We start from the raw sequence: 14,562 nt of genomic DNA, 5'->3' as shown, positions 1-14,562 counted from the left end.
TTTTTTGAGAGTTGGTACTGGTCCCCTCCTGTCATTTCTTTTTGGGTGCTTGTCTGTTATTAGGTGCCCCCCTTGTTTTTGTCTTTTTAAAAGGAGTAGTGTTTGCAAGAGAAGAACATGAGGACCTGAAAAATTCTCGATACTTCCCCGCTAAAGTGAAGAAAAAAAAAAAGTACCTTACCTTTGTCTATCCAGCCACTTGCCCTCTTTATCCCCAGGCATTGGGTTGGAGCGGATAAGACTCAGCAGCAGAAGCCAGGGGTGTGACAGCAGCACGGTCTTCTCTAAGATGGGAATAGAGACATTTATTACCTAGAGAAACTCTATACAGTTCACCTGTCTTCTTTGGAACAGATGAGTTGGAGTCAAGAGCATTACAGACAGGCTTAAAAGCATCTTCCAGTGCTGCAAAAAAGTGAAGAATGGGTGCAGTATTAGGGGCTTCTTGTTCAAGTAAATCATTATCTGCCCAGCTCAGGGGGGCAACATCTACCTATTCTCAATAAAACATACCCATTAGTCTAGAAATGTTCACAGCAAAAGAAAAAGTCTCAATTAATACATCTTCAGACTCACAATCTGGAAAAAAATTCAGCATCCTGGACTATAGAATACTCAGGTGATATAACCTTGCCTCTGCCAGCATCAGAATGATCAGAAAAAGCATACGTTCCCTTAGAAGAAGTGGTATAAAAATTTGAAGGAGGCAATTGGCACACAGAACTGACCAACTGCAACAAACTACTTGCTAAGGTAAGAACATCATTCTTACAAACAGAAACCATTTCCTTATTTTTCATAAGATAGACTTTCTGTTTCTTTTTCCTTATAAAATCCTTAAAGAAAGAGTGGGTAGGGGGACAGTGCATCAATCTGAGCCAGAGGTCTCTTTCCTCAGCCACTTTGAGAAGACCCACCTAAGGTGTCTCCCACACCTAAAATAAATTGTTCTCCCACACCTAAAATAAATTGTTCTCCCACATCCATGTTGGATACTAGAACAGCCATGAAGGACATGTCTGAACCTTGTCGACAGTGGTCAGAAAGGCTATACCAGAGGGATTCAAGGAAATAGGTAATTGGTCTAAGAAACCAGCAATGGTCACTGCAAAGCCACCCATTGTTGGCTGAGGCATTAAAGGAGCCTGCACTGGAGGCAAAGTCTGATGTTTTAACTGTTTTTTCTTTTTTGGTATGTTGGGAGAAGAAGCAGCAGGACCGGGTTAAGTATCCATGCTGTAGCGGAGTAAGAAACATTGTAGCCAGTAAGCTATGCTGCTAGGAGTTGGTCAAAGAAAAGTTGTCACTTAGTTTACACAAACAGCACACAACCCTTCCAGCAGTTTTTAAATCCTCAGCACAAAGTTTATAGAAGTATCACACAAAACAATTCCTAGCTAAACAAAGATTGTTGTTGTTTTTCTTTTGGCTTTTCCAGGATAGGGGTCGCCACAGCGGAACTCCAGTCCGTTAATGATTGGCAGTCGATTTTTACGGTGCTGAGGTGCCAGCCCGATGCCCAACCTTCAATGAAGGCACATCCATTCATACATGTCTTTCAAATGCCACTCGACCGTGGGGAGGACATAGAGACTCCACACAGAAGGCGCTCCAGCCGAGAATCGAACAGGAGAACCTCTTGCTGTGAGGCGACCGCTACCGCTGCACCTTTCCTCAAAAAGAACTGCCCAAAATGCAATAAAATGTATTATGAAGTATACTCAAGCATTCTCACAACAATACATTTCTCCTTTTAAAATTTACTTTCCAGCCGTTAAAAACACCCAAACTCTAAACATAGAGTATGCCTTTAGATGACAATAAGCTCTAATCAGAGGTGCATTGAGCATCTCTGAGAGAAAGAAAAAAGAAAAATAATTAAAAAAAAAAAAAACACTCCAAAACAAAACAGATATGTTGAAAAACTGATTTCTGAAAACAAAAGAATAAAGTCCCTTTAAAAATAAAAGAAATCATAAGTAAAGTGCTTTTAACAACCATCTAAAACACTAAAACACCAGCAAAAATGTCTGCAGTAGAAATGAACTGGAGAGGATGAGGGAGTACATAGAATTGTGGGATAAGGAGAGGATTAGCAGTTTGGTAAAGTCCTAGGTGCTAAGCAGTCCTTATGCATGGTGGTATCAGTGCTGTTATTTCCTGCAAATGAAAATCTGTGATATTAGAGCTACAGTCTAACTTTATATGAATGCAGCTCTCATTTCTGCACTTATAAAGGAACATCTCCTCTTGTCTTGTTTTTGTGATCTAGTTTCAGATGTACTAATTCAACGAGCTACAACAATATACTCTTCAGTCATCCTTACTGCAGTTATTTTAATTAAGTACTTCAGCATTTACACCAAAAAAAAAAATCTTATCAAGGAGTATGCTTTCCTTCATTCTGTAAGGAAAACAACCAGCTATGCTTTCTGGAATCATGGAACTTGAGCTGAATTTCATTTGTGGCAGCAGTTATATCTAGTCTGCAATTACACAAGATATTTTTCCCCTTATCTGCTCATGGGTAAACAGTTTTCAACCAAATAAATGTATCTATATACAATTAGGTACCTCAGCCATCTTTACTGTAATCATCATATTCATGTGTCTCAAAATTTAGTCCACTATGATAATTATTTACTGATTTAGATGTAAATACTAGCGATGCATCTGTCCCAGAACAAAACTAAAAAGGGTCTAAAGAACCAGTCTTGCTCAGTTTGTTTACCAGCTTCCTAGGTATCAAAGGCAGCCCAGCTGCTTGTCCCTTATCAAAAGGTGAGTTATTAAAACTAGAATATAGACTTTATCCCTTTAAATGGCACTTAAGCAAATTTAAGCTGTTTACCTCCTGGGTATGTCCTTTGTAGACCTGTAGTGGTCCTACAGGATTAGCAGTGTCCCAGACTTGTAACGATCCATCCCCACTGCTGGTGATCAGCACATGCTCGTTGTTCTCACTCCAAGTCACATCAAACAGACCCTCATTCCAGTCAAAGCTAAAGGGGACAGAAGTAACAGTGGCAGTAATTTTACAGCAATGTTCTGCATTGTTGCATAAACAATAATGCTAAATTCATGGGCATGACTATTTTAATTTTAACTTAAACAGTTATGTCAGCAGAGTTCAAAACTAAGAAGTCAAAGTCAAAATGACTGATGATTTCACAAATCTGGGAAAAACCCATAAATTAGGAGCATGATGAAGATGTGGGCAAATCTGTATGGAGACAAGAATGTCACATGCCTTTAATAATCTGGTGTGCACACCACATGAGCCTACTCTTACCAACTGTGGACTTTTTTATTTTGTGATCGACTTCCTTACCATGTTATCACATTTTGTTTTTTTCAGACCTGATTGTTAAGGTGCATGAAATAATAGTTATTTATTTATCCTTTGTTGGCCAGGTAGTCTCACTAGGCTAGTAACCTCTTTTCATGAGAGACCTGATTTAATTCTCTTTTTGCTCATTAATAGAAATGCACAATATTTGTATATGTGAAACACAACTTATTTTACAGAAATATACATGCTAAACTATTTTACATTTATAGTACTCCTATCTTTTTCATGTTAAAGCTACTCAGACTTGAGTGCTACTAAAACAAATAAAAAAACATTGTTTATGCTTTCTTTTAAATTTAAATATAAAATAAAACAATAGTAAATACTGTGCTGGCTTGTGCACATGCATAAACACAACATACTGCTTCAATGGGAGGGACTGCCACACCAGTATGTGAATCACCAACTATCAAAGCAAATGAATAAATGTTTACAATAGGTTCATAGGTTGATAGGAGGGTGCTAGGCTAACGGCCCTAGAGCCCTTCCAAGCCTAGCCATGTTAATCCCAAGCTGCCTCAATTGTATTTGGTTAGATGAACGTAATTCACAGAGTCCGTCTGTAATAAACACCAAGTACCTCTGTCCATAACGTACATGGATGCGACCCCCCTGGGGTGAATTTGTGGTATCCCATCCATTTGTCCAGGTTGCACTTGAATATGGTCATTGATAAGCTCTGCTTCACTTCAATTGGAAGTTTATTCCAAGTGGCGGCAATCTCTAGGAGATATACCTGCTTCTCCAGCATATTCTGTTAATGTCCCAAGCTAGATTACGATTACAAGAGTGAGCGACTCTTGTAGCATTTGACTTGTGGATGTGCAGCATATCCATCACAGCAGGGTCAGAGACTGTCCTGTAAGCCAGACACAAATCGCCTCTCAGCAGCCTATATGATACAGAGTACAGTGACAGGGCTTTCAGTCTATCCACATAAGTCATGGTTTGGAGGCCCTGTATTTTCTTGGTGAGAAAACTTTGTGGTCTCTCCAGCTGCTGTAGGTATCTGATGAGATACATGTAGAAGGGAGCACTGTACTCTATTAATGATCTGTTGACGGTCAAGTACAATGGAGTTATAACATCCTTAGACCTGGATGCAATGCCTTTACTTATGAAATGTGCAATGTAAAAGGCTTTCCTTACCACTGTGGAAACTTGGTGGTCGAAGTTCAGATTGCCATCTACTTGTGTTCCCATATCTGGCACCACTGGTTCTGAACTTGGGGGGGGGGGGGGTGCTGTCAATATTGTAATTAGCAGGGAATTCTGCTTTGCCAAAGGGTTAATAATGCACTTTTTATGCATTTAGTTTTAGACTGTAGCTTTGGCACCAATCATTTGTCTGTGTTAGCCCCTACCGTAACATGTTAACATCGTCGGGGGACTCAATGATTGCACCATATTTGCAATCATCAGTGAACTTGGTAAGCCAAAGGATGTCTACTTTATCCTGGACTTCCATGAAATAGATTCCAAACATTAAAGGGGTCAGCACAGATCCTTGTGGTACACCAAGGGTGACTGGTCTACTGGTAGAGGTGGAATCACCAACTTTGGCAGTATGTGTTCTGTAGGGGAGCCAATTGGCTACCAATCTAGTGATATAATGGTTACTCCCCAGCTGGGAGAGTTTCTCAATGATACCTAAATGGAGGATTGTGTCAAAAGCCGTGGCTAGGTCAAGATAGGTAGTATGCACCGGCTTCCCTTCATCCAGGGATTTGGTGACGTTCTCAAAGAAGTGTACTAGGTTTAATATGAATGATCTACCCTTAATGAAGCCAAACTGGGTTGGGTCTAGAGTTTGAAGTTTGCCTATGTCCTTGTTAATAAAGTCCATGATGATTCTTTCCATGTTTCATCTGTTTATACTTGAGGTCCACTAGTGTGGCTTGTTTTTTTGGGAGGACCTGGTTTTAAACTGGTCAGGTACAGCTGGGACTATACAGCTGCTTTAGTGTTTATACAGGACATTTGTGAACACCTCTGCATAGGAGTCATTGCTGTCTGTGATTGAAGGGGGTATAAAACATTTTATATGATCACTTAGTAGGCTGTAGTTTACACTTTGGCAAAGTTTCAATTTTTTGCTCCAGTGGTGGTGACAGGTTCAATAGTTACTTCAAACAAGACAGATTTATGGTCTGACCTTACCAAGGAGGGCATCACACAGGGGGGAGTGCAGTGAACCCCCATGTTGGGGAGTACTATGTCCTGGACATTTGAGCCCCTTGTGGGGATGCAGGTTATCTATTCCAGAGCATTTGTATTGAAAAAGTCCAGGAACCTCCTGTGCTGAAGTATGTCATCCAGTTGATGGAAGGATAGCTGAAATCTCCCATGACTAAGGTGTTGGGCTGTATGGCGAGTGACTCCAGTAAGTCCAGGTAGGTGGTGTGCTTTTCTTGGTTCATGGTGGGGGACCTATGGCTAGCAATAATGTGGTAGGGTAGTTTGACTATAGTTAATTGGACATGGAGTAGTTCAAGAGAGTCTTACTGTTTGAGCAGTCTCAAGGTGTACATGGCTTTAATGAAGATAGATACACTTCCAACGTTGGTTCTTTCATGCTCATTTTGAGGTCTGAATGTGTAGAAGGCATTGTAGCTTTGCACAGCCGGGGTGCTGTCCGCGGCCTTGAACCATGTCACAGTGACTACACAGAAGTCAGCATCTCCCAACCTGAGGAGTGCTTCCAGGGAGTGCAGTTTCATGTTTAGACTCCTAGAATTAAGCAGCAGAACCCTGAGTTTGTCTCGAGTGGATTTTGTTACACTGGAAATTTTGTTGTTTTGACATTGCCTAAAAAAGGCACTATGGGGAAGGCAAATGCCTTTGCCAGTATCCGAAAGCCTAGAGGAGACAGGTGCAGACCATCTCTGGCAAAGCAGTGTGGCCTGTCGACTATGTCTTCCCAGGATGCAGATACTGGATCCCACTGCACTGACACCACAAGCTAAGCCAATTGGTGAAGTCAGTCATTTTTTATTTATATTGTGGCATCATAGAATGCTGCTTAGGGCTAAGGTCATGCCTGCCTGGGACAGATAATCTGAGAGTTCAGTCAAGTCTCACTTCATATAGTCCAAAGAGGTACATCTCAAGTCATTCACCACAACATGAACTATGTCAGAGTCATACTGGTACTTGTTTTTGAGTGACTTGGGTGCAGGTTTGATTAGACAGATCCTGGCACATGACACACAGCTGACCATGACCTTATTGTCCAGCCTGGTGAGGGGAACATGTGTGTGTCTCACTTTGGAGTTGTTGTGATGAAGACATTATATTTTGAGGTGTTCTGCCTTAGGGGCTTAATTACCCAGACAGTGGTGTATGTGTTATTATGTGTAGTGGTTTCCATCTGCATAGCAGTGTGTGCAAGTGGTTTACGTTTGGGAGGTCTCTGGTCTTTTGGTAGGCTTCTAATGAGTACCTCCATGTATGTGGGTTTATGTGTTGTGGTCTCATTTTGTGTGACAGGTGAAGTGTGTGTGCTGACAACCTGTTTCATGTCCGGTTTGTTGTTACATGAAAGAACTGATTCTAATTTTATACTGTAATTACATCACTCACATAGCTTTGTTTATTTTAAGAGTAAGTGGTTGTCAGTATACATGAGGCAATGCCTACATTGCACAAAAAAGCCAGACAACAAAACCAAGAACAAGACCAATAATTTATTAAAGTGCACAGCTTTCAGGTTAAACAACCCTTCATCAGTGCAATATAAAATCATTAAAACTAACCCCAATTTAAATAAAAGAACAAGACACAGCAAACCAATCAAAAGAAGCAAACAATCAGTATCCAGAATTTCTCAAAGTTGCATACCCAGCAATAATTTAATCATATTAAGAGATGAATTAGCAATTTAAATACAATTAATAAAATTTCAATTTTAAAAGGTTCATATAAAATAATATATATTGAAATATAATTTCACATAAATAATTATATAAATACTTATAAACTTATTCTATGCATCATAGTTATACCTGCATCTGCTTTTTCCTCAAAATTGGTTTAATGCTTAAAGTCGCATTAAGACCAAGGGTTCTGTCACCATTCAATCTTAAAATCCATTTATACTCTGCTAGCTCTCATTTATTGTTTATATCACCACCCCTAATGTTGTTTTGAAGAACATTTATGACTAAAATTAAAGATGTGCTGCATGCCCATATCAACACAATGTTTAGATAAAGCTTTTGTCAATACATTTCTTTTTATAACTGATATGTGTTCTATAATCCTATTTTTATATTTTCTACTATATTTCCCTATGTAGAAAGCAGAACATATCAAGCAAGTTGCTAAATAAATGACATTCTCCATTAAACATGTTGCACGACAGTTAATAAAAAATATTTTTCCTGTTGCCGGATCTGTTTACGGGCCACATAATTATAACAGGAAAGGGTGCCCTTCTTATGGCCGAGTGGATGCTTATTACAATTGTTAATCTCCTTAGAACAAAGCTTCTGCTTAATGTTATTACTTCTCTTATATGCAACAGATGGATGCTCCCCTATTATTTTACATAGTTCAGGGTGTGCACTTAAAAACAGTCCAATTATTTATTATAATACTCTTAACATCAATGGACTTAACATCATAACGACTCAGGTACCTGATAGAACATTTTTCTGATCTATCACCCATCCTTTTTCTCTGATCCATCTCAACCAAAATAAGATTTAGCTGATCTACTTCTCTTATTATCAACATATTTTGTTGAGCTATATAAAAAAGTGTTACTATAACATCTAGTTTTGAAATCTTGTGTTATTTCAGATATTTGTTCATTGTATTTTGTATCATCTGTATTCAACCTACAAAATTAGCTTCTTATGATGCCTTTAAATACGTGCTGGGAGTGCATACTACCCCTATGCAAAAATAGATTTGCCTGTACATCCTTTTTATAAGCACTAGTATATATTACATTCACATTGCTTAGGGAGATATATAAAAAAGCAAATCTTTTCTTTAGAATAATTACCCTTGAATTTTAAAAATTCAGTGGTTGTATCAAGATGAGCCACAAATTCCAATAACATCTGTTCATTTCCTGTCCGCACTAAGAATACATAGTCAACAAAACACTTATAAAATGCATTATGTTGACCATATTCATTTGCAGAATTATAAATAAAATTATTCTTTCAGTGATTCAATGTCAAGTTGACACAAGTATTTGTGACTGCGGTTCCCATCACAGAACCAATTTTTTTGTAATAAGGTTCTTTCTCAAGCAAAAATACATTGCTGGTAAGCACATGTAACAAAAAGCAAACAGTTTCAATCTCTCTTGCAGTATACTCACTTGCAGAGCATAGGAACTCTCTAATCATATCAATGCCATACTCATCAGGTATTACAGTGAACAGTGAAGTAATATCCAAAGTAACAAAATAAAAATCTGAAAATGCATTCACAGCATACCATTGAAACAATTTGTCAAGAAAGTCACCAGTATCTTTTATAAAGTTTTGAACCTGACTCAAGAAGGGACTTGAAAGGAATTCTAAATATAAAGATACGGGTTCAGTTACCTATCCCTTTCCTGAAACAATGGGTCTCATCATTGACCTATGTATATCCTTATGTATTTTCGGGAGTACATATAGGAACAGAATTCCTGGGTGTGTCAGTGTTAAATACTGTATTTAAAAATATCAAGGGTGATATCATTAGATAGTTGTAATTCATAAATACAGCCATTCACTCTGTGTACAATAGACTATAGGATAATAAGATTTAGCCTTTCAAAAGTGTTTTCATCACTTAAACATTCTTGCATACAACTTATATAGGTAGCTTTATTAAGAATACCAATACCACCACTTTTACCTGCCTGCTTAATGATCATTTCTTGATTATTCTGTAATTTATCCAAAGCTTCATATTCTCCTTGAATTAAATTATATTTCTTAACAGAACATTTTTTCATATATAAATCACGGCTATAACAGGGGCACCCAGTGGTATAAAGGTACTTGATCTCCTAAGCTCTTTACTTGCACTGTTACCATCTTTAAAAATTAAAGATTCAAATTACATGGAAACAGCTTCAAATCTATAAGCACTTCATCAGGGGAATCTCTGTTACAAGGTAGGGAACTCAGTCCTTTTTACAGCAAAGAATAGTCATTCTCTGACAAAGTCAGAGTAGATATAGTTACTACTGTCCTTTGAATTCTTATCTTCTGCTATTTGTGCATCTCTGCTTTTTAACTATATTCCTAAGCAATGTGAATGGTGTAATACATACTAGTGTTTAAAAAAAGAATGTAGAGCCAAGTTGAGTTTTGCACAGGAGCAGTATGCACCCCCAGCACATATTTAAAGACATTATGAGAAGCCAATTTCTTAGGCCAAGTAGGTTAAATACAGATGACACAAAATACAATGAACAAGTATCTGAAATAACACAAGAGTTCAGAACTAGATGTTACAGTGACACTCTTTTATATATCTCAAAAATCATGTTGATAATGAGAGAAGGAAATTAGCTAACCCTATTTTGCACAAGATGGGTATCAGAAAAGAAGTAAGGGTGATAGAACAAAAAAAGTACTATCAGGTTCCCAACTCATTATAATGTTAGGACTAATAATTATAATAAATAAATGGTCTGTTTCATGTGCACACCCTGAACTATTGTAGACTTGTTTTATGTATTGTATTTTTAACTACTGTTTTTATGTAAATTTTACTTAACTTTGGAGCTTATTTCCCTGGGCCTCTACTGAAAAAAGACATGTATCCAGCTAGACTAGCCCAGTCAACAAATGTAAAATAAATAAATAAATAAATAAATAATAAAACTATGTAAAATAATAGGGAGCATCCATCTTTTGCATATAAGAGAAGTAATAACATTAGCAGAAGCTTTGTTATAAGGAGATTAACAATTGTAATAAGGGTCCACTCAGCCATAAGGGCAGCCTTCCCTGTTATAATTGTGTGGCCTATAAACATATACTTAAAGACACATCTTTCATACATCTGATAACAGGAAAAACATTTTTTATTAACTGTCATGCAACTTGCTTGATATGTTCTGCTTTCTACACAGGGAAAAGTAGTAGAAAATTTAAGGATAAGATTATAGAACACAGGTCAGATATAAAAAAAGTGTATTGACTAATGATTTATCTAAATATTCTGTTGACATAGGCATGCAGCACATCTTTAATTTTACAACTGTATAGGTTGTTCAAAACAATATTAGGGGTAGTGATATAAACAATACATTAGAGATAGCAGAGTATAAATGGATTTTAAGACTGAATGCTAACAGAACCCCTGGTCTTAATGCAACTGTAAGCGTTAAACCAATTTTGAGGGAAAAGCAGACGAAGGTATAACTACGATGCACAGAATAAATTTATAAGTATTTATATAATTATTTATGTGAAATTATATTAAAATATATATCACTTTATACGAACCTTTTAAACTGATATTTTATTAGTTGTATTTAAATTGCTAGTTCATCTATTAATATGATTATTTAAATTCTTGCTGTTGAATACTTTAATTCTTGATACTGTTTTTTGCTATAGTTACCTATTGATTTAAATGTAAAAGGGTAAGCAACTTTGAGAAATTCTTGTTACTGATTGGTTTGCTGTGTCTTGTTCTTTTATTTAAATTTGGGTTGGTTTTAATGATTTTATATTGCACTGAAGAAGGATCATTAAAGTGAAAGGTCTGCACTTAAACAAATTATTGGTCTTGTTCTTGGTTTCATTGTCTGGCTTTTTTTGTGAATTTCTGTTTTTTTTTACTGCCGAAGACTACGTTTACACAGGTTCCATTCTGTTTTACATTGCCTCAAGATGCCCATGTCAATTAGGCTGGCTAGTGAAATGATAGGAAACTGCCCATCCATTATAGCGGGTTTTTATCATATGTACTATTAGGGAAGGGATTGGGCTAGTTTGACAAGTTTTTGTGCTAGGACTAACAAAGGTGCTTGTTTTATTGAAGGCTATGGATAAGTGTGGCAATGCTGCTCAATGCACCTGTAGTTCAGTAAGAAAGCTTGGGGGGTTCCACTGACAGATGTCTAGGGAAAAATTGAGTTTTAAGGTGTTTGCGTCTATACAGGGCACCCCTAACCCTGTTATGTTGTGCACTACAACACACAAATGCACTGCTTAAATAAAGGTGAAACTAGGACACTTTTAAGCTAATCTACCAATAGGAAAGCACACAATGAACCTTCCTCCAGCAATCCCCAGCTCAGACAAGGCCGGATCCATAGTCTTCTGCTACAATGGTGCAGGGGTGCCCTTCTTAACATAAGATGGCTGGTTTAGTGCTCAAATGTATCAATAACAGCTTAGATGCAGCAGGTCTGAATCTAGTCTATGCTATCTAGGTATCAAAATACTGTAAATCAAGTGCACAGAAGTGTAAAAAAGTACTTGGAGCCCTTTTGTGTATTTCCCAGCTCAGACAGTCTAGGTAAATACTTTCTGCCACCAGATGAACAATCCCAGTCCTCCCAATGCAAAATCACAGTAAAGGAGTGTCCTAAATGAAATACTACCACAAACAAACTTAAAGATATAGATAGAGCAGTGTACTTTAAACAGCTTATAAAAACGTGGTTATTCAAAAAGTACTTTGCTTTGAATAAATGAGCCAAGAGCCATTCAATTGCACAGAATTTATAAAGGCACTGAAAAACAAGATAAGCCCTCCAGTCAATAAAAGTACATTCAGAAATCTCAAGTGTTTCCTCAACCTCAATAGACCAGGCTACCTCCCAGTGCACTAGATGAAAAACCCACCAACCTATTTTGAAAAAAAAAAAAAAAAACAATTGTGGCTAGAGTGCAAAAATACATTTCTTTATCCAAAGGCTTACTAGATCAAGTAGAACAGACAATGGGTGGCAAAATGTACTTTTTCAATACAAGCAAAGGCAAATACATAATTCTGGATATCAACAGCAGTGTAGAAAGGAAAGGCAAATAAACAAGTCAGGATATCAATTTCAGTGTAGAAAGGGAGAAAAGTACAGTCGCGTACACTTACCATAAATGTAGATGGTCGAGTGTTTTCACTGTTGCAGTCATCACCTATGGGTTATCCCTGCTGCGGTAGCCATCAGCCGGCCTGAATACCATAGTCAATGTTTTTCTGTGTCAGCTGCTGTTGCCTGTAGACTGACGTCAGGTCATCAGTGCTATAAAGCAAGGCAGCTGACATCATTACATCAGTTTATCTTGCCCTAACCAGTCAGAAGCCCCAGGAAATATGGCAAAGTGGTCCTGGTGGTTAACAACCACACCCCAGAAGCTTATAAGGGGGAAGGAGGGAGGGAAACCAGGACTGCATCAGTGAATACACTCGAGCATCTACATTTATGGTAAGAGTACACAACTGTACTACGTTCTTCGTGTTTCACTGTTGCAGTCATCACCTGTGGGAGGATTCCCAAAGCTGAGGAGAGGGGTGGAAGGATTAGTTAGAGACCTAGGCATGGGTAAGCAAGAGCAAACCCTGCCCTAGCCTTAGAGAAAAGAGGAAGGTGGTAATGCTTCGTAAAGGCATGGACTGAGGTCCAGGTGGCAGCTTCCAAGATATCCCTGGTGGGAACTCCTCTGAGGAATGCTGTGGAAGTGGAGGCTGCCCTAGTGGAATGGGTTAGGGGGAGGTTTCCCATGAAATCTGTAGCAGAAATAGATACAGTGTAATATCCATTTGGAAATAGTCTGCTTGGAAATGGGTTTCCCCTCTGCCTCTTGGGCAAAACTGACAAGAAGTTGGTCCGTTTTTCTGAAGGGTTTAGTACGATCCAGGTAGTATCTGAGCTGTTGTGCACATCTAGAGATGCAGAATTCTTTCCCCCTAGTTTTCAGGGTTAGAGAAGAAGGTGAGCAGATGAATGGCCTGGTTGAGAGTCACATTAGCTACCACCTTGGGGATAAAGGAGGGGTTAGTCCTAAAGAAAAACCTGTCTGCATGGAAAATGATGAAGGATTCAATGGCCAACAGTGCCTGAAGTTCAGAAACCCTTCTGGCTGAAGTGATAGCTAGCAAAAAAACAGTCTTCCAGGAGAGGTATTTCAGTTTTGCTGAAGCAGCAGGTTCAAAGGGTGGTAAAGTTAGTTTTTTCCAAAACATAATTTAGGTCCCAGGCTGGTGTAGGTGGCCTTCTGGGAGGTATGATATTAGAAGCCCCTCTGAGGAATTGCTTAATCAAAGGATGAGAAAACAGGGGCTGGTCTGTGTTAAAATGAACTGAAATGACTGAGGCATGGATTTTAACAGAAGAAAAGGAGAGGCCACTATTGAGTAATTCCTCTAGATAGTCCAGGATAAGAGGGACAGAAGGTTGTGAGGAACTGGCCCCTCTGGATTGGCTCCAGGAGCAGAATCTTTTCCATTTCCCTGTGTAAGAATTTCTGGTGCTGGACCTTCTGACCTCTGTGATAATGTCTGCTTGCTTAGCAGAAGCCCCTTGCTTACCTTGAAGTATTAGGAATGCTGATAGTTTGAGAGTCTGCAAGTCTGGGTGCAGCATTTCCATCCCTGCCTGAATCAAGAGGTTTGGGATCTGTGGAAGCTGCCTGGGAGGCTGTGATGTCAGGCTGCACAGCAGGGGGTACTAATGCTGTATGGGCCAATCTGGAGCAATGAGGATGGCCTTGGGTCCCTCCTCCCTTATCTTGATGAGTACCTTGCGAATAAGAGGCAGAGGTATCCACCTTCCATGCTAGGTGGTGATACTCCCTGGTACAGAATTTCTTAAGCTGGTGGTTGAGGTGTGAAGCAAAGAGATCCACCTCCGGATTTCCCCACACTTGAGTGACTTACAAAAAAGATCTTTTTGTAGAGCTCCCATTTGTGGGGGTCCAATATGTGTCTGCTTAGGTGGTCTGCCAGGGTGTTGTTGATCCCTGCTAGGTATTGGGCTGTTATGTGTAATCCCATGGAGGAGGCAGTCAGCCAGAGGTTCATGGCTAGCCTGCACAGAGGGTAAGATTGTGTCCCTCCCTGCTTGTTGATGTACCACATTACTGTGGTGTTGTCTGTTTTGATAAGGAGGACCCCTGGCCTGAGATGGGGTTGGAAGGACGTCAGAGCCTTTTGCACTGCCATCATTTTCTTCTGGTTGATATGTAAAGGAAGGTGCTGGGAATCCCAAAGACCTTGGGTGCAACTGCCTGCTAGGCGGC

At 38.9% G+C, this 14,562-nt stretch overlaps 1 protein-coding gene across 2 annotated transcripts in view; it reads right to left on the bottom strand.

Annotated features, from left to right (window-relative positions):
• Positions 1–14,562, bottom strand: part of PEX7 (peroxisomal biogenesis factor 7) — a 1,759,991-nt gene that overhangs the window by 1,569,230 nt on the left and 176,199 nt on the right. For both annotated transcript variants that reach the window (XM_044076447.1, XM_044076438.1), the window contains exon 3: positions 2,852–3,002. In XM_044076447.1, coding sequence (XP_043932382.1) covers positions 2,852–3,002 — 151 coding nt within the window. The remainder of the gene's footprint in view (positions 1–2,851; positions 3,003–14,562) is intronic.

Source organism: Protopterus annectens, chromosome 1.part1 (genome assembly GCF_019279795.1).
Source record: "Protopterus annectens isolate FY-2018-M chromosome 1.part1, PAN1.0, whole genome shotgun sequence".
In the NCBI taxonomy this organism is placed as follows: domain Eukaryota; kingdom Metazoa; phylum Chordata; order Ceratodontiformes; family Protopteridae; genus Protopterus; species Protopterus annectens.
This window is presented reverse-complemented; position numbering and strand designations above follow the sequence as displayed.